The 26,472-nt window shown below is 44.1% G+C and overlaps 1 protein-coding gene across 9 annotated transcripts in view; it reads left to right on the plus strand.

The window, feature by feature from the left end:
* Positions 1 to 26,472, plus strand: part of Slc44a5 (solute carrier family 44 member 5) — a 290,304-nt gene that overhangs the window by 203,082 nt on the left and 60,750 nt on the right. For all 9 annotated transcript variants that reach the window (XM_076575270.1, XM_042280176.2, XM_076575269.1 and 6 more), the window contains one exon: positions 26,022 to 26,095. In XM_076575270.1, coding sequence (XP_076431385.1) covers positions 26,022 to 26,095 — 74 coding nt within the window. The remainder of the gene's footprint in view (positions 1 to 26,021; positions 26,096 to 26,472) is intronic.

The following is a 26,472-nucleotide window of genomic DNA, read 5'->3' on the forward strand; positions in this document are numbered from 1 at the left end:
ATTCCTTGTCACCCTGCTTTGAACCCAATAGCAATTTGCCCAGGAGCCCTTTGTGATAGCCCCACTTTCCATCCACTCTCTGACACACTAATTGTATCCACTTTATAATATTAACCACCACTGAAAACTTTATTTCTTGATTACATCATTACTGTGTGTCTAGACCATCACTCTGTGAGAAACAAGAACCTTGACTGTTGTGTTCCCTGGAAAAATCTCTCACAAACGACATCCATTTGTCGAACAATGGAATGAACTGTCACCCTGGATTCAAAATGATGGAGGGCTAGGAAAGACAATGAGCCATTTAGAAAGCAACTTCCATGACCCTGGTAAGAAACTGTTAGAACTTGGCTAAGGCAGTGGCCCTGGGGGAGAAGAGAGCTGTGATCCGCTCTGACTCAGGCTGAGTGTGTGTGGAGGCGTGGCTGCTCTGCTGTGTCTGAGGAGTACATGTACTGGTTTGCGCTCCCAGAGGCAGGAAGCTGGGGCCAGTAGGAAGGGCAGAGACACTCATGTGCTTGGACATCTAAGCGCTGACTTGGGGAAGCCTGGTCATGTTTAGGTACCTACCAGATAGGTAGAAAAAAATCTAAATATATGTTTGGAGTGCTGTTGAACATTGTGTATTTCTCTTAACTAAATAAACTTTCTAAGTACATGGAAATCTTGGAAGACTATTAAAGTCCACTGAAAATCAACTTAAGTTATCTCATAATATTCCTAGATCACCTGTGAAGTCACCAGCAGCTGCCCCTGTAACCTGGGCGTGTGTAATAATGTGCCCCGCATCACTAGTGTTTCCTTGGCTGGGCCCCAGGTTGCTCCATGAGCTTCTCTGGGATCTGCCTGTGAGGGGCGCATGAGTGAAGTTTGGACTCTGTCACTTTCCTCATCCAAATTTCACCAAAGCGTCCCCACTGCCTCAGTGTGACATTTAAATCTCCTTACAATCCTGACAGAACATATCCGTTTATGCTCCTCTCTCTCCCTCCCTCCCTCCTCCCTCCCCCACCTCCCTTCTTCCCTCTCCCCCTCCCTCCTTCCCACCTCTCTCTTCTCTAACTCTTAAATAAACTACTGCTGAGCCAAGCCACGGATGCCTCCCCCACAGGCTCGGAGATTGATTGTGTCAGCGCCCTGTAATGTTGCCACTTAGGGATGACGATTGCCACTAACAAGCTGACAAAGACTGATGTGCAGAATCAAGTGCCGCTGCCATCTTCCACACTGGCAGATTCCATTGCTGAGCAGACCCGTTGTTCAGGTTGCCCTTGGCTAGGCAAACCACCCTAGACACCAGTGATCCAAAGGCCGCTTGAGCAGTGTGGGTCAGAGCAGGGGAGGTACAGAAAGTCAGCCTGTGGTCAGTAGGATCTTCATCTGCACCGTGTCCGTGGGACAATGCAGCCTAGACAGTGTCTGGGTGGCAGAGCAGTGGGACCTCACGCATCCCCTTCACTCCTATTAGGAAGTTTGGCACATGGTAGGTACCTACCAGGTACCTACCTTTTAAGGTTAAGTCCAGTTTGCTACACCTGTGGCTTACAGTGTCTGCGGTGAGTGTCAGCCTCATGTGTCCACTCAAGTGTCAAGTGCCCAGTTTAACTCAGAAGGCCATGCTGTCTGACACTGTTGCTCTTTCTATCCTAGTTTCCTCTTGGTGGGTTTCTCTCTTTTGAGGCAATGTCCCACACTCTAGCCTAGGCTGGCCTAGAATTGGCCAGATAATCCTTCTAGCTGAGCTAGTCTCAGATGCACAGTAATCATCCTGCCTTAACTTCTTGAGTGCTGGGATCACGGTTTTTCATTGATGTCTAACATGGCTACTTCCCACAGTTTTGAGGAAGCCACGACATGAAGTTGCAGTCTTTGTTGTTTAACAGTCCTGTGCAGGACCCAGCCCTCCTGACCCTGGTCCCGCACAATTTCCCTACATTTGGTCCTGCACCCATGCTGATGTAGTTCACAGACTTGGTCTAGACTGTTGCTAGTGCTTTTTCCCTTCTGCAAATATGTGCTGTCTGGTCTTGTGCAGCCTGTGTTAGGTAGGAATTCCCCTGGAGGACACAGGTCTGTCCAATCGTAGTTGTGAGGAGGGCTAGCTGTGTATGTTGTTTTAGACAGTGGTTTTCACCTCTCTAGATATACTATTGGTTAGAGAGCACTCCGTGGGGGGCATTCTGTTAGTAAAGAATGGGGTTATTCTATAACTGCTCTTAGAAATGTCAAGATTCTTTTAAAAATTAATGTAAGTTGACATTTATAATTGCATTCATTTATAGGATATAAAGAGATGTTATGAATTATGAATACAATGAAGAATAACTAAATAATTGCTAGTTAACATATCCATCAGTGTAACTGTTCAACATTTTTGTAGTGGTGAGATTTGAAATATACTCTTAATAATTTTGTTACTGGCATCAGTCTGCAATAGATCTAGGAGAACTCACACATTGTTCCCATCTGAAATGTACACCCTTTGATCAATGTCCCCCTCTTTACCAGTACCCTGACCTCAGTTTTCACTGTTCTCCATCCTGTGCCTGTTAGTTTAATTGTTTAGTCTCTCTACATAAACAAGAAGATGCTGTATTTGTGGGTTTTTTGTGTTGGGTTCATATTACTTAGCATGATATTCTCTGATCTGCTCATGCTATAGCAAATAGTTGAATTTTCTTCTTTGCAAGGCTGATTAATATTCCACTGTGTGCACACATCACATTTCATTTGTCTGTTCATTCATCTATTAACCATCACTTAGATTGCATAACTTGGCTTTGGTAAATATTGCCACAGTACATGGCAGTGCAGATATTTTTTCCACAGATTGATTTCAAATGTGGATGGATACTCAGAATTGGGATTTGTGGATAACATGCTCATTGTTTTCAATTCCCGAGACATTTCCACTCAGTCTTCCATAATGTCTGTATCAATTTCATTTTTTTATCAACAGAAGACACTGGCTCCTTTTCCTACACGTCGTCCTCAACACTTGCAATCTTTTGTCTTTTTTCTAACAGCCATCTGATGGGTGTAAAAGGTTTTAAATTGCATTTCCCTAATTAACTGTGTACATTGCTGGCTATTTGTATGTCTTCCTTTGAAAATTACTGTCCATGTTCCCTTGTCCCCAGAATGTCCAGGTTTTACCAATCTGCATCTTCTTTCAAGAGAGGTTTTCTTTTCTGAAGTAAAACAAACTCAACCCATCTCCACATCCTGAGAAGGCACTTAGTGAGGTGGGTCGACTGTAGTAATTTGAACTTCATTTTTTCCAGGCTGCAATCACAGATCAAACAAATGTTCATAATACTTTAATGATTTTTATCTTGACATGAAAAGAAGAGATAAACCAAATAAGCTGAGGTTTTTCTACAGGACCTGTAAAGCTGACCTGCCTTGACAAAGCACACTTGGCTAATACAATGCTCCATGTCACGGCCATGGACACGTCATCAAAAGGTTCTCGTTAGGACATGGTCTCAGCTGTGTGCCATGGTCACTCAGGCCCTGTGAGGGCCCCAGTGCTCGTTCCCCACTTAGGCATCTGAAAGGCTTCTGACGATGGTGTGGAATTTGGGTGGTGTTGAAGCAGAAGCCCTCAGTAAGGACCTTAGGCCCTCTGGTCTGAACAGGCTTCACCGGGGCATGGTGACAGTTTTGTCTGAAACATGAGTGCGGTCTGTGGTCATTGTTAGCTTCTTTGGGGCTCATCTTTGTCTTTACCCACATGTCCCATGTTTGGTGTCTCCCTCCTCCTATTTCTTTTCTTTAATCCTCACTATTGTGTAGAGTGTATTCTAGGATAAGAACCAGATGTGGTGGTGATAACACAAGTGTGAGTTGCCCTCTTCCTTAAGGAATTGACACATGCTAGAAAGACAGACAATGTACAAGAGTTTGCAGTTTAATGAGAGAAGAGAATCTGGGGTACAGTGATAAAAGGGACCCCTTTTCGGTGGGGTCTCCTGTAGCTTTGGTTCCAAAGATTAGTTTTCACAGGTTATCATTCAGTAAATATTTATTGAGCATCTATTATGTGCATGGGTCCTTCCATATGCTACAGGCAAGGTGATGGCTGATAGTAGGGTAGTTACGGCTTGAATATTGTTCCTCAATTGGCAGTGCAGTGGGAGACCTTTAGAAGGTGGGACATGAACGGAGACATCTGTTACGAGGAGTGGGCATGAAAAGGCTCCATCCCAGCATCTAGGTACAACTTAATTCCTCCACTTTCTTGTCCACTGTGATGTGAGTGACCTCACCACAAGCCCATGCTACCGTGACCTGAGCTGCTCTGCCCCACCGTCCCCTCCATGACACAAGGAGGCCCCACTGCTGTGACCTGAGCTGTTTTGCCTTGCCCTCCCCACATCTGCTGTGTCAGGTGCTATGGTCACAGTAACACAGAAGGGGCTAATGTATGAACGTTGCTTCTTCTGGAAGAGAGAAACACAGAGCAGACGATGTCTAAATTAACGTAAACACAGGAAGGAAGTAAATGAGGTGATGTGGTGGTGCCTAGGATGGGAGTGAGGAACGGGAGCTATAGTCGATGTCAGAGCAAAGCTTTCTATGGGCATGAGAACTGCAGATGGGGGCGGAGTGTGGCATGATAGGATGCTCTGCATGCTAAACCCATTATCTTAGTGCATTGGGAAACCACTGAGGTGCTGGAGAATGCATGAGTTCATCTAATACCTGCTTTTCAATCCCAATCTGACTGCTAAGTGGAGGACAGCTTTAAAGAGACCAAAAGCAGGAGCATGCAGATGAATGGAGGCTTTCAGAGCCACCTGAGTGAAGGACAGGTTGCCTGGATGAAGTGGTGGTAGTGAGGATAACAGAGGAGAGACACGAAATTCAGAATATATTCTGGTGGTGTAGGTAGGTGTGCCTATGGGCAGGATTGACCCTGACAAGCAAGAGACAGTAAAACATCAACACTTGTACAGCCACTTTGGAAATCAATATGGTGCTTTCTTAGAAAATTGGGAATCAATTCCTCACCCCACCCCAGACCCAGCTATACCACTCTTGGGCATATTCCCAAGGAATGCTCAATCATACCACAAGGGCACATGCTCAGTGTTCATAACAGCATTATTTGTAATAGCCAGAACCTGGAAACAACCTAGATACCCTTCACCTGAAGAATGGATAAATAAAATGTGGTATATATACACAATGGAGTACTACTCAGCAGAGAAAAACAATGACATCATGAGGTTTGCAGGCAAATGGATGGATCTAAAAAAAAAATCATCCTGAGTGAGGTAACCCAGACTCAGAAAGACAAACATGGTATGTACTCACTCATAGGTGGATACTAGATATAAAACAAGGGATGACTGGACTGCTACTCAGAACTCCAGGGAGGCTACCTAGAAAACAGGATCCTAAGAAAGACACAGGGATCACCCAATGACGGAGAAATGGATGAGATCTACATGAACAAACTGGATGTGAAAGGGGGTAATAAAGGGCAAGGGTCAAGGGAAAGAGAGCTTAGGGGAGCGGGAGATCCCAGCTGGATCAAGAACAGAGAGGGAGAACAAGGAATAGGAGACCATGGTAAATGAAGACCCCATGGGAATAGGAAGAAGCAAAGTGCTAGAGAGGCCCACAGAAATCCACAAAGATACCCCCACAATAGACTGCTGGCAATGGTCGAGAGAAAGCCCGAACTGACCTACTCTGGTGATAGGATGGCCAAACACATTAACTGTTATGATAGAACTCTCATGCAATGACTGATGGAAGCAGATGCAGAGATCCACGTCCAGGCCCCTGGTGGAGCTCCAGGAGTCCAATCAGTGAGAAAGAGGAGGAAATTTTAGGAGCGAGAATTGTTGAGACCAAGATTGGAAAAAGCACAGGGACAAATAGCCAAACTAGTGGAAACACATGAACTATGAACCAATAGCTGAGGAGCCCCCAACTGGATCAGGCTCTCTGGATAAGTGAGACAGTTGATTAGCTTGATCTGTTTGGGAGGCCCCCAGGCAGTGGGACCGGGACCTGTCCTTAGTGCATGAGTTGGCTGTTTGGAGCCTAGGGCCTATGCAGGGACACTTTGCTCAGCCTGGGTGAAGGGAGGAGGGGACTGGACCTGCCTCGACTGAATCTACCAGGCTGACCTGAATCCCCAGGGGAGTCCTTGCCCTGAAGGAGATGGGAGGGGGGGGGCTGCGGGGAGGGTGGGGGGCGGGAGGAGGGAGGACAGGGGAATCCATGGCTGATATGTAAAATTAAATTAAATTATAAGATAAAAACATCAACAATAGTGAGTTTGTGAGGAACATGAGGCAGGTGAGGATCCCTTTACCTCGTATGGAAAGATGGCTTGCTCTTGCAGAAGTCAAGGCGTCTGCTGTAGCTGTGTTGGTGTATGATCCCCTGTACATATTTATGTGTATGTAGACATGCACACATGCATATAGGGTACATGTGCATGTGGAGGCCTGGGATTGATGTCTGGAATCACCCTACATTGCTCTTCCATCTTATTCATTGAGACAAGGTCACTCAGTCAAACCCAGAGCTCACCAGTACATATAGTCTTGCTAGCAGCTTGCTTTGGGCATTGGTCCCCATCTCCCTGTGCCTTCTGAGGCTTGAATTACAGGTGGGCTGCCATTTGGGACCGGAATTTGGGTCTTGATGCTTGCGTGGCAAGCGCTTTAACTGCAGAGCCGTCTCCCCAGCCCTGCATACTCACCCCGTGATGTGTGTCTGGATGGGTGTCCCACTCACAGAGGTGCTTCGCTTCATTACTTCCAACATTTCCACGTCTGGCTCGGTCAAGCAGAGCCCTTGATGGGATCATGGATGGCATCGCCCCGATGATGCCCTGACTCTTCCTAGATCTGGCTACTTGCTTGTATCATTCTTTGCTTGCACTATTTAATGAAACTGCTGATACATTGTGAATTTGCGGAAGAACTATGACCTGTCCGTGTGATGGGAGCTAGCAGATCTGGATTAAACCGGCCTTACCCAGAGTGTGAGTATTTTTCTTCACTTTACTTTTCATTTATGGCTCGTCCCTAAACTGCCTCATTATGTCTTTCAGAAACAGTCCTCAGAAAACAACTGATCAGGAGGTTCAGTGTTGGAAGTACATTGGGGAAAACAGATGTTTGCTATTTAAAGCTCTGCAGATGATTGTTAATTCTTTTTCTAGTCAAAAGACATTCTTACCCACTAAATAAATATATTGTCTTTAAGTGCGTGCCCTTTTATGTCATGGTGGTGGGAAATTTTCACAGCTCGAGTTGGAAGGAGAGGTGGACAAGGGAAGCATCGGTAAATTCACCCTTACCCTAACATGAAGCAGGTGAAAGAGAAGGCGCTGTAGGATGCTGGGAAATACTAGCAGGCCGCGTAAGCTCAGTAGCCAACAAGCGTAGCTGAGTTTGTAGGAACACTAACGCTACAGTCCCGTGTAAATACAAATGCTAGCATTTTAGCCAAATGCAAAGGGGGAGAAGTAGGAAAAGGGAGCCACACCTGTGATTTTATACTACACTGAACTACAGCACTTAAAGGAAGAAGCTAGCGTTCTTTAATACAAAAATACAGATTCATAATAATTAACCATTCAATTAGCAAAGAACTTTAGAATTTATTCAGTTCACCCTCCTGTTTGTGGGTGACATAAACAAGCCCGGAAAGATTAGAAAAGTCTAGTCACAATGACCTGGCACTGTGCTGCAAAGTGCTTGGACTCAGCTCTTGGGTGAGGCCCTTACCAGCCCACCCTGCTTGTGACATTTACTACGTCACTACCCGCTTTGCCTTTGTCTTCTTGGGGTTGTTAGGACATGGCTATAACCACTCTTTTGAGTTTTTTGACTGGAAGTTCTTCAAAGTCATTTTATTGGGGTCCATTATCGTAGGGTTAGCTTTCTTTAGAGGAGACATACTATCCTGGATTTGTGTTGTTTCTGGCTTTGCATTGAGATTTGCTCCTTTGGAGTCAGCTGGCTGAATGGGAGTGTGGTCCTGGGGCTGATGGTATGAGAAGTGCTTTCCAGCCAGTGCTGGGAGCTATTTAATTAGATATTAGAGTGCATTTATAAAAGGGATGCTTGCTGCTCTTGCAGAGGACCTGGGTTCTGTTCCCAGCACCCACATGGTGACTCACAACTGCCTATAACTCCAGCTCCAGGGGATTCTATGCCTCCCCCCACCCCAGACAGGTTTCTCTGTGTAGCTCTGGTGCCTATCCTGGATCTCGCTCTGTAGACCAGGCTGACCTTGAATTCACAGAGATCTGCCTGGCTCTGCCTCCTGCTGAGATAAAAGTCATGCGCCACCACCATCCAGCTATCCTATGCCTTTTTATAGCCTATGCAGGCACATGCATACACACAAATAAGAAATAAATCTTAAATCCACAGTTAAGAGCAGACAGAGTTAATGAATGCATGCCCTAGTGTTCAGCTTGCTTTCTGTATTCACAATCTGTTGACCCAAACCCAAGAATGCTGCTGCCCACAGTGGGCTGGGTCCTCCCATATCAAGTTAAAGAAGACAATGGCTACCAGACACCGCTACAGGCCGATCTGATCTAGATAAGCCTCATTTACACTTCCTTCCCAAATGAGTCACCGTTTCATCAAATTGGCATGTAACACCGTCCATCACAGCACCCGTGTGGCTGGGTGTGCACACCTTGTCCTTGGCAGAGAGGCGGGAGGGCAGTTGTAGCTTCCGCATCTACACAAGATGGTTCCAGAGATAAATTAGCAGGTCCTGGGGCCAAGACCTAAGATCTGATTCCTTTACCAATTTTAGAAGAATCAATGGTTAAAATAAATTTATAGTTGATAGACTTGAATAAAGCTAAGATTTTTATGAGTAGTAGATTTTGTTTGTGTTCATGCTGCAAACAAAATTGAACTACAAAAGCTTTGCAACAAAATTCAGCAAATGTCCATCAGCCTAGAATTATGTTTATAAAATTTCTGCCGTCTGAGGTGATCTGGCATCTATAACAAAGGCCGTTTCCCATCTGCTACTCATGTATTCATAGAATGTGTTTGCCCAGAGACCAGGGACAGGGAGGAAAGGAAAGACTGTATTTCTATTTTGTGCAAATATTAACATAGCTCAAAGCGCACGGGAGTCTGTATGGGATCGTATGAAACGAAGCTAAACAAAACCCAAACTAGGGCACTGTTTGCCAGCTTTGCCTCTAAATGTCAGGTCGGCCAGACCCGGGTGCGGATTTTCTGATTTGATAGTGTGATGTGCTTTTGACAGTGAAGCACACAGCTCTGAAGATCTGTAGAGGAGACAGACTGTGGGACGAGGCATGGGGAGGTATGTGTTGGCAGTGCCTCCAGTGTGAAATTGAACTGGGTGTTTGCAGTGGAGAATGCTAGACTAACTTTAAATATTGGTGCTGAAGTTCAGGGCTTTGCCCTTCACGTTACCACAGAGATCATCTCCCCACATCTGACAGGTGCCACTAATACTATGGAGACCTTGCAAGAGAGACCACATCGGCTGACCCTGGCCATGTGCCCTGGGCTAAAAGTGAAACATAGAATAAGATAAGACCAGTGAGCCAGGGTGAGACCTCTGTGCTGAAAGCCAGGGCGCAATGTGGGTTAACCTGGCATTAGTGCCATCTTTTTACACTTACTGGGGTTTGTCTGTCCTGAGATTCAGGGATGTGAAGCTTCATTTCACAATCCCAAACCTATCTGTGATCTTTTAGAATTACATTTTCACGGGACTTAGTGATCTGTACTTGGATAAAATAACTAGATTATCTTGCTTATAGTTAAATATACTCACCAAAGAAAAATGTTTAAACGTATATTTTTAGTTTAGTTTTCACAGCAGATTTAAGTAACTACAAAGATTGTATGTGTGTGTGTGTGTATGTGTGTGTGTATGTGTGTACGTGTGTGTGTGTGTCTGTGTGTGTGTGTGTGTGTGTGTGTGTGAGAGAGAGAGAGAGAGAGAGAGAGAGAGAGAGAGAGAGAGAGAGAGAGAGAGAGAGAGAGAGAGATGGGGGCTACACGTGCATGAGTGGGCACATGCATATGGAAGCCAGAGATCAACCTTGGGCGTTGGTACTTAGGCTGGGTCCACCTTGACTTTTGAGAAAGGGTCTCACTGGCCTGGGGAACATCAATTCAACTAAGCTGGCTTCCAGCAAGCCCCAGAGATCTGCCTGTCTCCACCTTTCCCAGCACTGAAATTCCAAGTGTGCATCACCACACCCAGCTTCTGTGTTTTCAGCTTGGTTTCTGGGGCTTGCATGGAGGCCCTTGTGCTTACAAGGCAAACAATTGACCAAATGAGCCGTCCCTCAGCCTGGTGTTGTTTTTAAGCAATCCAGTCTGTGGTAGTTTGTTGTAGCAGCCCATGTTGACTAAGACACCCAAGATGCTCATTCTACCCACCAGGACAGCAGTTAAAATGGTCAGGATCCCTATCTTGTTAGGCCTCTCCTTGACTGTGGGCGGAAAGGGGTGGGGCTATAAACTTCCAGGCCGTTCACTGAGAACTCGTCATGGAAGCCCTTTGAGGAATTTGCCTTATTCAATTGTTGAACCAGTAGCCTGAGGCATCTGAACACTGTGGTCGTTGGGCTTGGTGAGCGCCCTGTCATCCCAGCTACTCGGGAGGCTGAGTCAAGAGAACAGAAGTTCAAAGCTTTCCTGGGCTACACGGAAAGCTGAAGGGCAGCCAGAGACTGTTTCAAAATGAAAAGTGAAGGGAAAGAGGCTGGGCTATAGCTCAGTGGTAGACTGAAGACCTAGCATGGCCTGGGCCCTGGGTTCTTTTTAATATTGCAAAGGAAAAAAAAATCACTGATCCCTGGTACACTTCACTGCTTGGAGCTGGGTATGGGTAAGGCTGGGGTGAGGTCTGTTTCTTAGTTCTAGTTTAAGTCTTTCCTGAGTCCAAGACTTGGTCCTGGGTCTCTCACAGCTCTCCTTCCCTGCTACGCATCCTACTAGTACAGGGATGAGTCAGGCCAAGTAGCCACCTTTGCGGTATCGGAAATGATGGAAAATTATAGCTCAGTCTCTTGCTCTAAAATCACACTTTTGAAATGTATAATATTCTGATTGGAAAGATCTGTTATTCTAGTCACACGTGACATCCGGCCTTTAATATACAGATGTTACCTGTTCCAGTTATGTTCCTCTCGGGCTATCTTATCCACTAATTCAACAGATTTGTAAAATGCCAGACATGCGACTTTCAGGAGATGAAAGCTCCCGAGTCACCCGAGATGCTTAGAAAGAGGCTCTGCTGAGGGAAGCATTTGATTCTCCGGGTCCTCCATGCGCTATCGATGAGGAAGCTTGTTGACGTCCATGGTGTTGGTATATTGAAAATGACTTCAGTTGAAACGTTACCAGAAAGTGCTTTAGGGTTTCTTAGCAATTATTTTCCTTGAGCTTCTGTCTGCACACAAGTGTGCAGGCCTGAGTTCTTAGCACCCACATAAAAACCTAGGTGTGGCTGTGTGCCCCTGTAATCCCGGTGCTGGGGGAGAGGAGACGGGTGGATCCCTGGGCCCAGGGTCCTGCCTGCCTACCTGAAATGGTGGGCTCCAGCTTCAGAGAGAGACCCTGTCTCCCAGGACTATTATACTAGAGAGTGATATACAAAATTACCTGAAGTAGAGTTCTGAACTCCACACATACAATGTACAGTTGAGTGCACCTGTGTGCACACACACGTGCATACACACAAATAAACAAGCCAATTAATTTAAGGAAAGAAATGATAGATACAAAGAGACCAGATACCCCTGAACTTTGCTTTAGTGTTTGATGACTAGAGTCCTTTAAACTATCAAGTAAAAAGTCCTAACATTAAATAAATTTAAATTAGCACCATCCTTCACCTTACTAACTGCTCTCTCTTACTCATGAAATGTCACTTCTTTAGAGAGGATGTCACCTCGTCTTCTGTTTTCTCCAGGCAGCTTCTGTAACTGTGTGGCCATGACTTACCTTCCTCCCCTCTTTCTTTCTCTGTGGTGTGTCCACGTGTCCTTGTTAGTGTGCATGCATGTGTGTGGAAGCCAGAGGATGCTGCTGCATGTCTTCCTCTACTGCTCGCCATCCCACTGTGTGAGACAGTCTCCCACCAGACGTGGAGCTCGTGAATTCAGCTAGACTGGCTGACCATCAAGCTCTCGGGTTGCCCTGTCTCTTCTTCAGGGCTGGGGTTACGGCGGGTGACAACACACCCAGTTTTGTTTTGCTTTTTGTTCTGGGTGCTGGAGATCCAAACTCAAGTCTTCTTGCTTGTGTGGCAAAGACTTAATGACCGGGCCATCTCCCCAGCCCCTATTTTCCTTTTCTATTTTTAGAAATAGTTCTTTTCTATTTTTTCTTGACCTTGTTTCTCTTATTTTTTCTCTTTTATCAATTTCCTCACTGATCTTTAGCACCTCAGACTTTCATCAGTAGCCCAGCAGCTTCCTTCTTTCAAGTCACTTTTCTTCTTGTCTTGCTTCCAGCTGTCATCTTTCCGTCTCCCTCCCTGTCCTTTACCCTAATGTGCAAAGACAAATATTAGCACGGCACCATTAAGTGTCTGTCACTTGTCTAATGATGGGTCCTCTTCATCAAGGCCAGGCCAGCTAACCACGGTCATGCAGAAAACCCTGAAACAGCATCTTTGATCTCCAAAGGCTCAGAAGAAACACTTTTTTTTTTTTTTATCAAGAAAACAGGTAAAGCCAAGTGCTTTGGAAGAGACAAACACAAGCTGCTCTGGCAGCTCATAAGAATCTCCTTTCCCTCTGAGTTACAAATTCCTGGAAACCTGTTCCTGCCCATCCAGTCTGCAAGGTGTCTTTGAAGGGCTGTAAGCTGTCCCTGTGGATTCTTTTCATCCTCACACTGCCCTGATCGTCCAGCAGGAGGTAAGGACCAGTACCCAGTGGTGATGGCTGACATCCCAGGATGCACCCTCCCCTGCTGCTCTCTTCTTCCCAGCTCTCAGCCCCAGGTCTTTCTGCAATCCTTCACTCCACCCACACTCATTCTGTGCCCTGGTACCTGTCTCTGCAAGACTCCAGTAGGAAATGAGCTGAGATTACCGACCTAAGTGACTTAGTTTTGTCATGATCCAGGTGAGAAAACACTTGTTAAAGTCAGTCATGAACTGACTTTAATATTTGATATTCCATTACTGTGGATTTCCCAGGAGGCAAGTACACACGGCCAACCATTGAGTCCTAGTTCACAGCCTTCTCTGGTGCCATTCACTTCTCCCCAACCTTCCTCCTTATTCTGTTGGTTTGTTCAAACCAGCTGTCTCTCAGCTCCCAGGGCACACCCTGACTACACCTGCCCTCAGGTCTTGGCTTTTGTTCTTCTGGAAACATACCCCCACTGCCTCTTCCGGGAGCCCTTTCTGGTGAACCTCTATAGACAGGCCGTCCTTCATACGCTCTTCTATAGTCTCACCTTCATTTGCATCACATGATCTGTCATCGTTTTGTTGATTGGCCTTGCCACACTCGGTTGGAGCCTTGAGACTGCCTTGTCTGTCCAGTTCTCAGTGAACTCAACATAACTTCACCAGTACAGGCTACTGTGGGGACCCAACTCTTACCAGAATGGAAGAATTAGCTGATTTTTATGTGGGTCAAGGTATTTGTTCTGTCCAATAAGAACTGTAGCCACCCAGGCCCTGTTCCATCCCCGATATCCATGCCTAATTTTGTACCATGGTTCTTACACTTTTCTTTTGCTGGGACTGGATTTCTCTTTTGCCACCAGTTAAAATCATATGTGATTAAGACTTGAGCCACCTCCTCCCACTGATGACGTGTATCCTCACTATGGTCTCTCCTCTGCTTTGTCTCCAGTCCCCTTACCTGTAGAACTGGGCTTTAAAATGACCTTATTATTTTTATGATAACCTTTATATCTTCACGTGCTTTTTTAAAAATCAAGAAATTGTGCTTTATAGAAGCTAGGATTGTATTTTTCCTGCTTTCCCTTTTCCTTAATACTTCACTCCTGTCCTGTTCATGTGTATACACACATGTACATAACCACACACACTTGCATGCACACACAGGCATGCACACACTTGCATGCACACACAGGTATGCACATACAGGCATGTAGACTTCTCACCAGAGTATCAAAAAGCAAATGTAGTTTAAACCACCATTGAAAATACCTGCTGGGTGTTTTTATGAAGCTCTAAGGAGGAAGGATCCCCATCTGGGGCAGCTCAGAAAATACAAGTCCTGTACAGACATACTGCAAAATGTAAGGAGAGCCTGGCATAGGAACTAGACTGTGTGCTCAGTGGCAGTGTTTTGTTTTTTTTTTTATGGGCATCAGAGCCATTCTTGAATAAGTGTAAAATGTCTTACTGACTCCCAGAGTTACAATTTAGCTGCTGTTCCAGTGTCTAATGCTGAAATGACAGAGACTGGTATAATTTGTGACATGTTTTGTGTCTAATGACCAAAAACTGTATGAGTATCTCAATATGCAGTCTGTGATGACTGCACTGGTATATATTTATAAGGACTGTATTTACATTTCAAATTCCATTCCCTTGAACATGAGCATCAGGGACTATATAAAAGATTGAACTTAAAATATGAAATTATTCAACTGTAAGTTCCAACAGTTTGGTATTTTTCTGTTATTGGTATCAGGTCTAGAATATGCTTTTTGGGAAATTAGCAGAAGTTTGACTTACTTTGAATTCTAAAATACAGAATGTTCAGTTTTCCTAGATTAATCTTGTAAAATACATAAGTACTTCATAATACAGAAAACCAAACATTCTTTGCATAATACATTTGGGTGAACTGCAAATTGTTAGAAAAAAACCCACATTTTTAGTAATGATTTGTATGTGTGATATATGCATGTAGGGGGTGGTGCATGTGTCTGTACACGTTTGTGTGGAGGCCAGATACCAATGCATTTGTCTCTCTTGATTGTTCTTCACAATGTTTTTTGAGGCAGGGTTTCTCACTTTATCTGGAACCCACTGATTTGGCTGGACCACTGTCCAGTGAGCTCCTGAGGTCTTCATAGGTCCATCTCCCCATTGTAGAGATTATAGGCCCATGCTTACCACATCTGGCTTTTTTGTGGGTTCTGGGGCCTTGAATTTGGGCCCTTACGCTGGTATGGCTGGTACTTTACCCACTCACAATCAATCCAGTCCCATAATGGTTGCTTGTTATCTCTCTGGGCTCTGTGGGATGCTGGGTGGTTTGTCTTTCTCAGCATGCATCCCTTGCTCCTTCTCTCCCGCCTGCTGTGACACAGAGGCAGAGAAGCCCAAGGCTGAGTTCTCCTAACCACCCTCCTGCAGCAATGGCCATGGTGCAGCTTTGACCACTAAGTAAAAGGAGTCCACAGGGGACTTTCAGAGTCTAACTCGGGAGAATCAGGTGTCCTGTATGCAGGCAACTTGTGGCAGGGAGCCTTGACAGGAAGTTGTCTGTGAGCTAAGGATGAGGCCAGGAAGAGGCAAGTCTCCAGTCCCTGAAGGATACCACACACCAGCTCAGGATCCAACCGTGGGGCAGCTTTCTACAAACAAATTCTGTGGGTTTAAAATACTCTTTTTAGTTTTAAATGCTTTTTTTTCTTCTGCAGTCAAATATTCTTAGTGGATATAGCACTAAGTTCCCATGTGAATACATGGCATGGAGACTAAGTTGGGGTTTCTACTACTGTGAAGCCACACTATGACCACGGCAAAATGTCAGTCTCTAGTGTGGGCTCTTGTGAAATCAAAAGTAAGTTAAATATGTCCTTACTTCAAGAGGGAAACAGTAGGGCACAATCAGACCAGAGCAAAATTAAATTCCAACTGTGTAAACAACGCGGTGTCCAATGTCTGGGATCCACCAGGATCCGCTGGGCTCCTCCAAGGGACGGGGCCACTTCTCCAGCTCTGCCCTCCACAGCACACACAGCTTGCCGTCTAAGCTCGGGCGGGCTCCGTTCCACTGCTGCTGCTGTTCTTGGTGCTCATCCCATATGTGCCATTGTTGGATGGCAAAGCTTCTTTGCTATGGAAGCTAACTGTTGCTTACTTTGACATCTCACACAACTGTCCATTTTCTCTATGAAACCGGAAGCCATCCGGGTGGGTGCAGGCCTCTCAGTACCATCGAGTCCAGTGCTCCATAATAGTGCTGCGAATATGTCATATGGCATTAACTGTTTTCCTCTGAAAACTGAATTACTGCCCCAACAAACCTGTAAAGGATGTTCTATACAGAAATCGTGTTTCCTACTTGTATGGTTTAAGATACAATTGACCTCCCATTCGAATACTAACAAGCCCACCCTGCTCAGCTCCTGAAGCCAGAAAAAATCCGGTACTCGGGGTCATTTAAACTATTAACAACAGGGCAGTGAGATGACTCTGGGTAAAGGTGACTGTCACAAGTCTGACAACCTGAGTTCAATCCCCGTGCCCCACATGGTAGAAGGAGAGAGCTGACTGCCAGTTTCCTCCGGCCCCCACTCGTTACTGTACCCCATTGCCCCTCTAAAAGTTTCTAAACTAATTTGAAATCTTGTTAGATTTCTAATGACCAAGTTCAAATCTTCAGTGGCAATGACTTAGTAGATCTACAATCCCAGTAAGGCACTCTCCCGAGGAGGACACATCCCCAGTGGCTTATACCAAGCAAGCTGATAATGTCATTTCCGTGAAACTGAGAAATCACACTGCATTCATTTTAATATGTGAGGTTATTTATATTTCTAAGGGGTACAAAATCAATACATGAATTTGTATTTTAAAATTGGCTCTTAATTTGACATTATAAGGAATCAGTTTGCAATGTAAAAGGCACAAAAAGATACATTAAAAATAGTCTCCCTCAACACTCCTTCACTGTTGGTGGGAATGTAAACTTGTACAACCACTGTGGAAATCAGTATGGTGGTTTCTCAGAAAATTAGGAATCGAACTACCTCAAGACCCAGCCATCCCACTCTTGGGGCATATACCCAAGGAATGCTGATTCATACCATAAAGATACATGCTCAGCTATGTTCATAGCAGCACTATTTTTAATAGCCAGAACCTGGAAACAACCTAGATGCCCATCAGTGGAAGAATGGATGGAAAAAATGAGGTACATATACACAATGGAGTACTACTCAGCAGAGAAAAACAATGAAAGCATGAAATTTGCAGGCAAATGGATGGAACTAGAAAAAATCATCCTGAGTGAAGTAACCCAAACCCAGAAAAACAGTCATGGTATGTACTCACTCATAAGTGGATTCTAGATATAAAATAAAGAACAATCAGACCACAACCCATAGAACCATGGAGGCTATATATATAGCATGGAGGTCCCTAGGACAACTGTGGCTTATAATAAATATCGGTTTTACTCAATTATTGAAAAAAATAGCCAAATGAATGGAAACACATGAACTATGAACCAAAAGCTGAGGGGCCCCCAGCTGGATCAGGCCCTCTAAATAGGTGAGACAGTCGATTGGCTTGATCTGTTTGGGAGGCAACTAGGCAGTGGGACCAAGTCCTGTGCTCATTGCATGAATTGGCTGTTTGAAACCTGGAGCTTATGCAGGGACGCTTGGCTCAATCTGGGAGGAGGGGACTGGACCTGCCTGGACTGAGTCTACCAGGTTGATCGCAGTCCTCGGGGGAGGATTTGTCCTGGAGGAGGTAGGAATGGGAAGTGGGCTGGGGGTAAGGAGAGGGGGTGGGAAGGGGGAGAACAGGGGAACCCGTGGCTGATATGTAGAACTGAATGGTATTGTAAAATAAAATAAAAGGAAAAAAATAGTCTCCCTCCCCCGCAAAAAAAAAAAAAAAATAGTTCTCCTGGGTCTGGAGAGATGGCTCAGCAGTTAAGGAGCACTGACTGCTCTTCCAGAGGTCCTGAGATCTATTCCCAGCAACCACATGGTGGCTCACAACCATCTCTAATGGGATCTGATGCCCTTTTCTGACTTAAGGTTGTACATGCAGATAGAGCACTCACACACATACATAAAATAAACAGTAAGTCTTAGAAAACAATAGTTCTCCCTTACTGTTTCAGTCACCCTCCTTGAGAAAGCCACCAACTCCTTGTACTTGTGCAGTCTGTACAAAAATCACTTAAAATGTGTGTTTTTTATTTGATGGACACCTAATTTTAAATGTAAAATTGTTTTACAAATACAGCTGTTTCATTGCTAAGCTAATATTCAAAACTGAACTATATCTCTCAGTTTGAAAGGACTGTGATGTCTGCCAGGGTTTCTGGTGTTTCTTAGGAACTACGTTGTTATAGTGAGAATGCTCAGAAGCGCAGTGCTGTTTCAATATAATTCTTTGCTCTCCTACTCTGTGTGTTTATATAGTGCTAATCTGCTCCAAATATTTAGGCATTCCTTTCTACTTTGTGTCTGTACGTGTGTTTGCGAGGTGTATGTATGTATGTGGTCTTGCACACTTGTATATATACCACACTGTGGGGGTTCTCCACTCTATCACGTACATCCTTTTTCTCTTGAGAAAAGACCTCACTGGGCTGCTGGGCAGGAGTCTGCAGTGATCCTCCCATCTGTGACCATCACAGCACTGGGGTGACTGTGGGGCACATTCAGCCATGGCAGACTTCTTATACAGGTGCCAGGGACTTGAACTTAGTCCTCATGCTTGTGAAGCAAGCTGGTCCAGCCCCACAGCTTCAACAATAGCATTTTCAGCTGATAGGAATTCTCCATATCAGGTGTTGATAACTTTGGGGAAAGGTCCAGGCTGTCCAGGGCTGTCTTCCACCTCTCTTGTATTGTGCCTTTGGTCTGTGGTGCCGGGTGTAAAATGTGCAATGTCTAGGATCTGCCTTGCACTTTGATTTTCTTCCTTCCTTCCTTCCTTCCTTCCTTCCTTCCTTCCTTCCTTCCTTCCTTCCTTCCTTCCTTCCTTCCTTCCTTCTTCCTTCCTTCCTTTTTTATTTTCTTTCTTTTTTTTGAGGCATTTACCATTACGTACTCCAGACTAGACTCAGACTTGTGGAAATCCTTCTGCCTCTGCCTCCAAAATGCCGTGATTACAGGTGTGAGCCTCCATGTCCAATATAACAGTATTTTGGCCCTGGGTAAAACAGCAATTTACAAAGTGATTTCCACCTACTCAGAATATTGTACAAAATTTATAAAAATGATGAATCATACGTAAAGACCAACTTTATCTAATTCTATTCCATTTTAAACAAAAGACACTTATAAAAGCATCACTTGAACTCTATGGAAAAATAGGCTTTATTTCCCTTGACAAATAGAAAATATAAATCATGCCCAGCTAAAGCTGTTTTCTCAAGATAGCAGAAACTCAAATGCAAGGAAAATAAAGTAGGAAATTAATCATGAAGAATACAGAAGGTTTTAAGACACAGTTATTCAGAACTAAGTCAAGCAGATACAACACTCAGCAATATTATTTGACTTGAATGACATTGTCAATGTCATACTGTAGTTCTGTAGGATTTTGAGTTATTTGTTATATTTTAATTTTCAATAACAGTTTCAAGTTCATTTAAATATGAACCCTTCAAAATAAGTACTCTTTTCTCAACAGGGTACTGGCACCCCCTTTGAAGGCAAATGAGACCTTTCATACAAAATTTTAAGAGACTTAAAAAGCCTCAAATATCTAAAATATAGATTGATGTAATAAAAGGCCTCCCCAATTAGGTCCTTGATTTTAACAAGTGAAATTCTTCCAAATACTCTAGAACTTTTCAATGTCATCTTAAAAATTTGTTCCTAGACCTTTTCACACATGTCTGTAACACACAGTGACCTATCTCATTCCTCCTTCCCTGTCCACTCCCCATGCTCCACAGATCTCTCTCCCACATTCATGTCCGTCTGCTTTGTGTTGTGACCATGAGTTTAACCAGGGCCATCTGTGTGACCAGGAGTTGGGAGCTGTCCATTGGAGCCTGGTGGTGTCAGCAGTGGGTACACAAATGAAGACAGTCTTCCTCCAGGGATCTATCAGTAGCCAGTAGTTCAGTGGTAAGGGTAGCACCCTGGGAGCCCTTCTGCCTTCCGTGACTGATTGTTGACAGACCTGTCCTGTGTGGGTTCAATGTATGAAAACTCAGGATATCTACACACACACACACACAGAGAGAGAGAGAGAGAGAGAGAGAGAGAGAGAGAGAGAGAGAGAGAGAGAGAGAGAGAGAGAGAGAGAGAGAGCCGGGGAAGCAGCCTACTGTAGGGAACAGAGTTACAGTGATCTTTCAGGCAGTATTTCTAGTAAGCAAGAAGCAGAGGGACACAGATTAGTTCTTCACAGGAGCCCTGAGAGCTCACTCCCTCACAAATCGCCAGAGTTTCTGTCAGTCATGAAAAGTGGAAAGAGATAAAGTACTTCTAACTTGCTTTATTGGTTAATTTATCTGTTACAGAAACAACATCAGGAAGGAGAGGTTTACTTGGCTCACAGAGGGTACAGCCATCATGACAGACTCATGGTGGCTGGAGTGGATAGGTCCGAGGCAGCAGGAGGCTAATTTATGTTATGCCCCCACCAGGAAACAAAGGTGGACGTCACCTTCAAGCCTTACCCTAAGCCCCCCACTTCTGCCAGGTAGGCTACAGTCCCAGAGGCTCCACAACCTCCCCCAAGGAGGGGGTGATATGTGCCACTCACACCACATCCTGCAGTTGGTGATGCAGATCTTGGTGAAGCTTGGGCATGACTCATGTGCCAACCACCTTGATTTTTCAGACAGGATGTTTCATTGGCTTAGAACTTGCTGGCCAATGAACTTCAGAGATCTGCCTGCATCTTCCTCCCCAGCACTGAAATTACAAGCACAGGCTAACATGTCTGGCCCTCTAGAACATGGACTCGGGGTCACATATTTTCAGGGCAAGCACTTTATTGATCAGCTGTTATTCCAACTCTGGAGCTGACTTTTGTGTTGTGAGCATGTGGGGTAAGAGACAAGTTACTGATATCATTCCATCCCAGCATATTCCATCACAGCGTAGCAGCATTTCCATGCTAGTTATAAATGCAGCCGTGTTGGAGACAGGAACTTGGAATGGCTGGAGTCACCAACTGTGGACAGCCCCTAAGCTGACTCATTAGGCACTGACAGGTGATCTGTCAGAGAATAATGAGTCCCAGAGCTTCCGTTCTCACTCTAATGCTTGTTATTAATGACCTATCAGGACAGATGATATTGAAATTCTATCTGCCACAAAGAAAGAAACCTAAAAAATGAATCAGTTTCAGGATGAGGGTAGAAAGCTGTCCCTAGAAAGGAAGCTGAGTGACAGTCATTGGAAAATTAAAGCTGGCTTGCAACTGAGATGTGCACTTTCAAGTAAAACTTCATTGCTACCTTAGACTTGGTTTGTTTTTTGGTGATTTTCACTTTACTGGTGGCATGTGTAAACTTGACCCAAACAGGTAAATCTCCAGACACCTCACTCACTGTGTTGGGCCAAAAGAAAGGAAAATAGTATCTGAACTTCAAAGCAGGGAACTTGGATGGCCAGCAGAGGCTACTTATGACTGGTCTGCCAGTCAGGGTGTGTGTGTGTGTGTGTGTGTGTGTGTGTGTGTGTGTGTGTGTGTGTTATCAGGCCATGTGTTAAATGCTGCCTCAGAGGCCGCCATGTTTGGGGTCAGAGTTCAGCAAACTTCTTCTTAAGGTTTTTGATTTTGCAGGCTGAGTGATTTCTCATGCAACCACCAAGTCCAGCCATTATAACACAAAATTGGCCACAGACCATGCACTTTTGAATGAATATTTGTTTTTGAAAAATTCCAACTTTTGGATACTAAAATTTGAATTTTGCATATTTTTATGTCTCAAAATGTGATTACTGTGATTTGGGGGTTTTGTTTGTTTGTTAGACTAGATCTTTCTACATTTCTACATAGCCCAGGCTAGCCTCAGACTCATAATTTCCTGCTTCTGCTCCTCTAGGGCTGTGATTTATAGGCATGTACTTCCACACCAAGCTCTATCTGGGTTTTTAGAAACAACTTAAAAATGGAAATCACAGTAGAAGGAGGCAGAGGTTCAAGGATCTGAGGCTAGCCTGATCTACATAGCAAATTCCAGGCCAACTGGGGCTACATATCATGACCCTTTCTTAAAACAAATGAACAAAGTAAAAATCACGTACAACACAGTGGCTGCACACAAGCAGGGGGACACCCGCTCCGCTGGTGGTCGGCAGCGCCCCACCCTACCCACTCACCACTCTGGTCTGTTACATTAAGGAGAGACTAGGTGTGAGAAGATGTCCAGTCTACAGGCCCCAAAGGGCTCTCATCCAGCTGAATGCTTCATGAAAGTCACATTTTGAGCTGCTTAAAGAATGAGGTTTTATATAATGGGGTAGCTCAAGCTTAGACACTTTTGGGAATAAAGGGAGCATTCTTGATGGGTTCTCCAGCCCCACAGGTGGGACCAAAATGTAACGTACCTGACAGGGCATATGGTTACCCAGGAAGGGGCCTAGTGGTGCAGTGAGCAGAAAGCTCTGGACGCGATCGAAGGACACTGAACTGTGCATGAGTGAATGAACAAGTGTAAGTCAACAGAAGCCCACTGAGAAGGAACTGGGTGAGATGGGCTGGAAAGAGGGTGTGGGGCTTGAGCAAGGATTGGATCTGCAAGTTAACATGGAACTGACATTCAGGAAGTAAGATGGCGCTGAGGCTCCAGTTGTGAGAGACAATGATGTCATATGTCCCAATGGTATCTGACTATAGAATGATCTGGGCCAGGCGGAGACTGCTTGCAGGAGCCCAATTCAGAGACCACAGCAACAGTTTGAAGAGAGAATGAGAGAACCCAGGTGCACTCCAGGCAACAAGACCAGAAAGTGGGAGGTGCATGGAAGCCGGATCAGAGAGGAAGTCAAAAGAACTTGCCAACTGAATATAAAAGATGCCGAGAAAATGGGAAATCAAAGGAAATTCCCAATGCTTTAAGTCCGGGTGACCACGTGTGTACCATAGTCATAGTTTAGAGATATAAGGGGAGGGGAAATTTGTAAGTACATATATAATTGGGATCCAGTTCTTCTGTGTGGAAATTAGATACAAGGAAGCAAAGTACTTTTATAGTTTAATTTGAAAATACTTTCATGTCAGAGATCCTCAATCTGGATAATGTTTTTAGAGGCTTCCTGATAAACCGAGTGTGAGCAGCCTTGTTCCAGAGAGATGAGCCTTTGACAGGAGGGAAGTAATGAAGAGTTGGGCCCGTTTCTCCATTAATATTTGTCCTGGGACCCCATGGGATGCAACCCACTTTTTAATTCCTACAGTGGCTCTCAACATTTGCTGTGACAGTGAAAATGAGCCCAGCCGAGGAAAAGGTACCCAGGACTGCCCTTCAGCTCAAATACGTCTCAGAATAACTCAGACCGAGATCCTGCTAACCACTTATTTCAATATTTGTCTTGGGAGTTTTTTTTTAATTATCCAAATGAAACACTTGATCTAAAAACCCACCTCATTTCTTGTAGAGCCCTGGGATTGGGGTTGCCATCCCGAGCTCAAAAGACAGGAACAAACATAGGCCTCCAAGCATGTAAAGGTGTAAATGACCTACTGTGTGTTCCTTGACTCGCACAGTTTTACATAAGCTGTAACTTTCCAGTAACTTTCTAAGCACTAATTTTTTTTCCTGGAGAAAATATGAGAAAAGAGACAGAAGTAAATGAATAACTAAATAGTAGGTAATTATAGCAGATAACTGTAATTACCTGTAAGTACATTCGTGAGCATACACAGAGAGAAACACACAAACACACACAGAGAGACAGAAATACATACAGATATACAAACATACACATAAACACACACACACACACACACACATCTCACTGTGCTAAAATATGAGTGTATCCAGATGCCTCCAAATCAAAATATTTTGCTTTGAAAATTCTCTTGTACAGCTTTTAATCTTATCAAATAGGCTGTTGTTGTTTTGTTTTCTTTTTTCTAAACAGTATTCCCCATACGGCCAAGCCTGCTTCAAGATCATGGTTCTCCTGATTCATCTTCCTGAGTGCTGGGATTACAAGCCTCACCATGTGTACCTAGATTTTTTGTTTTGTTTTTTTTTTTTGTTTTGTTTTTATACTTAATAGATTCATAATTGTTTCAAATAAAGAAGCAGTAATGTTGGTAACTTTAATGATATAGCTCTAACTTTCAAGCCATTGAAAGCTGAACACAATATCATACTGAAAATAGGAAACACTGTATTTTGAAAACCTTGGGTGTCAGGACTGGGGAGATGGCTCGGTAATCACGAACACTGGATGCTCTTCCAGAGGACTGGGGTTTGAGTCTCGGTATCTACCTGACAACTCACAACCATTTATAACTCCAGTTCCAGGGGATCCAACACCCTCTTCTGGCCTCCATAGGCACCAGGCACCCAAGTGGTGGACAGATAAACATACAGGCAAAACACCCATACACACAAAATAAAAATTAAAATAATGTAAAAAGAAGGCTTTGAGTGTTCTTGATGATGCATTGGTTAGATTCTAACCCTGACTTAGCAAATTAGCAAGTCTTTCTGAACTACACTCTTTTTAAATCTAACTTGATAATATCTGTTCTGCATGGTTCTGGAAAGACTAGAGTTTGGAAACATTTCCAGCCGTTTGTATCAGTGTTAGAATACCTCTAACTCTGTTCCTCAGAGGAAGTTAATGTCATCAGTCCTCTTTATGAAATAGCCACACCAAGAAAACGCATGTGGGAAAAACATAGAGAAAGGACAAATTGTTTTAGACCACATGTTGGGAAAGTATGAAAAATAATATCTTGTAGCCGTACTGCTTAAATTACATTTCAAATTAGACATTTAAGAATCACTCAAGTGTAGCATGAATCTTAGAGAGTCTTATTAATAAAATCAAACTCGGGGCCAGTTATTGGGGTGAAATGCTGGATGGTCAGAGAGACAGAACAAGCCACAGCTACCTCACCTCACCGGATTCTCAGCTGGTCCTGTTTCCTCAGACTGGAGGCCTCCGAGTCCTCATCCAGAATGAATCTCAGCTGAACTGTGCTGCTAGAAGCCTGAAAGCTTAGCTAGCCCAAATGCTTCTAGTTTCTGGTCCTCACACCTTATATATCTTTCTGCTTTCTACCACCACTCCCTGGGATTAAAGGCTCACTTTCTGGGATTAAAGACATGTGTCACCATGCCTGGCTGTTTCCAATGTGGCCTTGAACTCACAGAGATCCAGAGGGATTTCTGCCTCTGGAATGCTAGGATTAAAGGTGTGAGTGCCACCATTTTCTAGCCTTTGTATCTAGTGACTGTCTGTTCTCTGACCCCAGATAAGTTTATTAGGGTGCACAATATTTTGGGGAACACAATACCACCACACTCAAGGGCTGAGAAGACAACTCTGCACATGTCCTGCTTGTAGTATAAGCAAGACCTTTGTGTGAAAGTCAGATCCAAGAGAGGGAGTCTAGAGAACTTGTCAATTGAATGCCCCTCACCATGTAAATGCTGATGGATTTGTATGTCACTTCACAGGGGTCTCCTGAACCAGCTGGGCAGTGACTAGTCAAATCAGAAAGCTCTAGGTTTGAATAAGGGCCCTGCCTCAATGAATTAGATGGAAATTGGTCAAGGAAGTTTCCTGATATCAACAACGTTCCCACATGCATGAAAACACATGTGTACACACATGCAATGCATACATATACACAAAAAGGAAAATGTCTACTTGTTGGAGTTGCTAATCTCTAAAAACTCCCCAAATGAACCAAGAGAAAACACATACTTAGAACTTTGAGGGAGCTCTTGTCACGGTGCTCTGTCTTGCCCACTTAAGTCTTTGAACAATACACCTGTCGTGCTTTTCAGAATTCTTGGCTCTGGGAGGCTTATAGTTATTATCTCTTACCCTGCATTTTTGTGTGGTGAACAAGTCACTCAGGATGCCTTTTAATTCTTCGTTCCTTTTTGTCTTCAGGAGTTGTACGGATGTTCTGTGCTGTATGATCTTCCTACTGTTTGTTACGGGCTATGTTCTGTTAGGACTCGTGGGTGAGTAACCCCAGGTATAGACAATATTTACCATTTGTTAGTGGATCAACAAAGCCAGTATCTCATTTTAAACATGAGCTGTTTTCTTATTATTGACTGTTATCTTCTCTGGACTTATTTGGTAGTGGCTACAAAATCAACACAAGGCAGAGTAGCCAAATAAAAGCTCCATAACGAAGACAGCAGCAAATAAGGGACTTCTAGTTCCTTCTTTAATAATTTCTTCTTTTTAAATTCCAGTGAAGAGCTAATCATATCAGTGCTGCTGTTTGCTGTAAGAACTAGGAGCTAGGTTGGTTCGGGCATTCTGTAAACTTGTTTATTCATAAGCTAGTCAAGGATGAGGGGCAATGATTCTGAATTTCACCAGCTAATTC

This window comes from Peromyscus maniculatus, chromosome 6 (genome assembly GCF_049852395.1).
Source record: "Peromyscus maniculatus bairdii isolate BWxNUB_F1_BW_parent chromosome 6, HU_Pman_BW_mat_3.1, whole genome shotgun sequence".
NCBI classification, from domain to species: domain Eukaryota; kingdom Metazoa; phylum Chordata; class Mammalia; order Rodentia; family Cricetidae; genus Peromyscus; species Peromyscus maniculatus.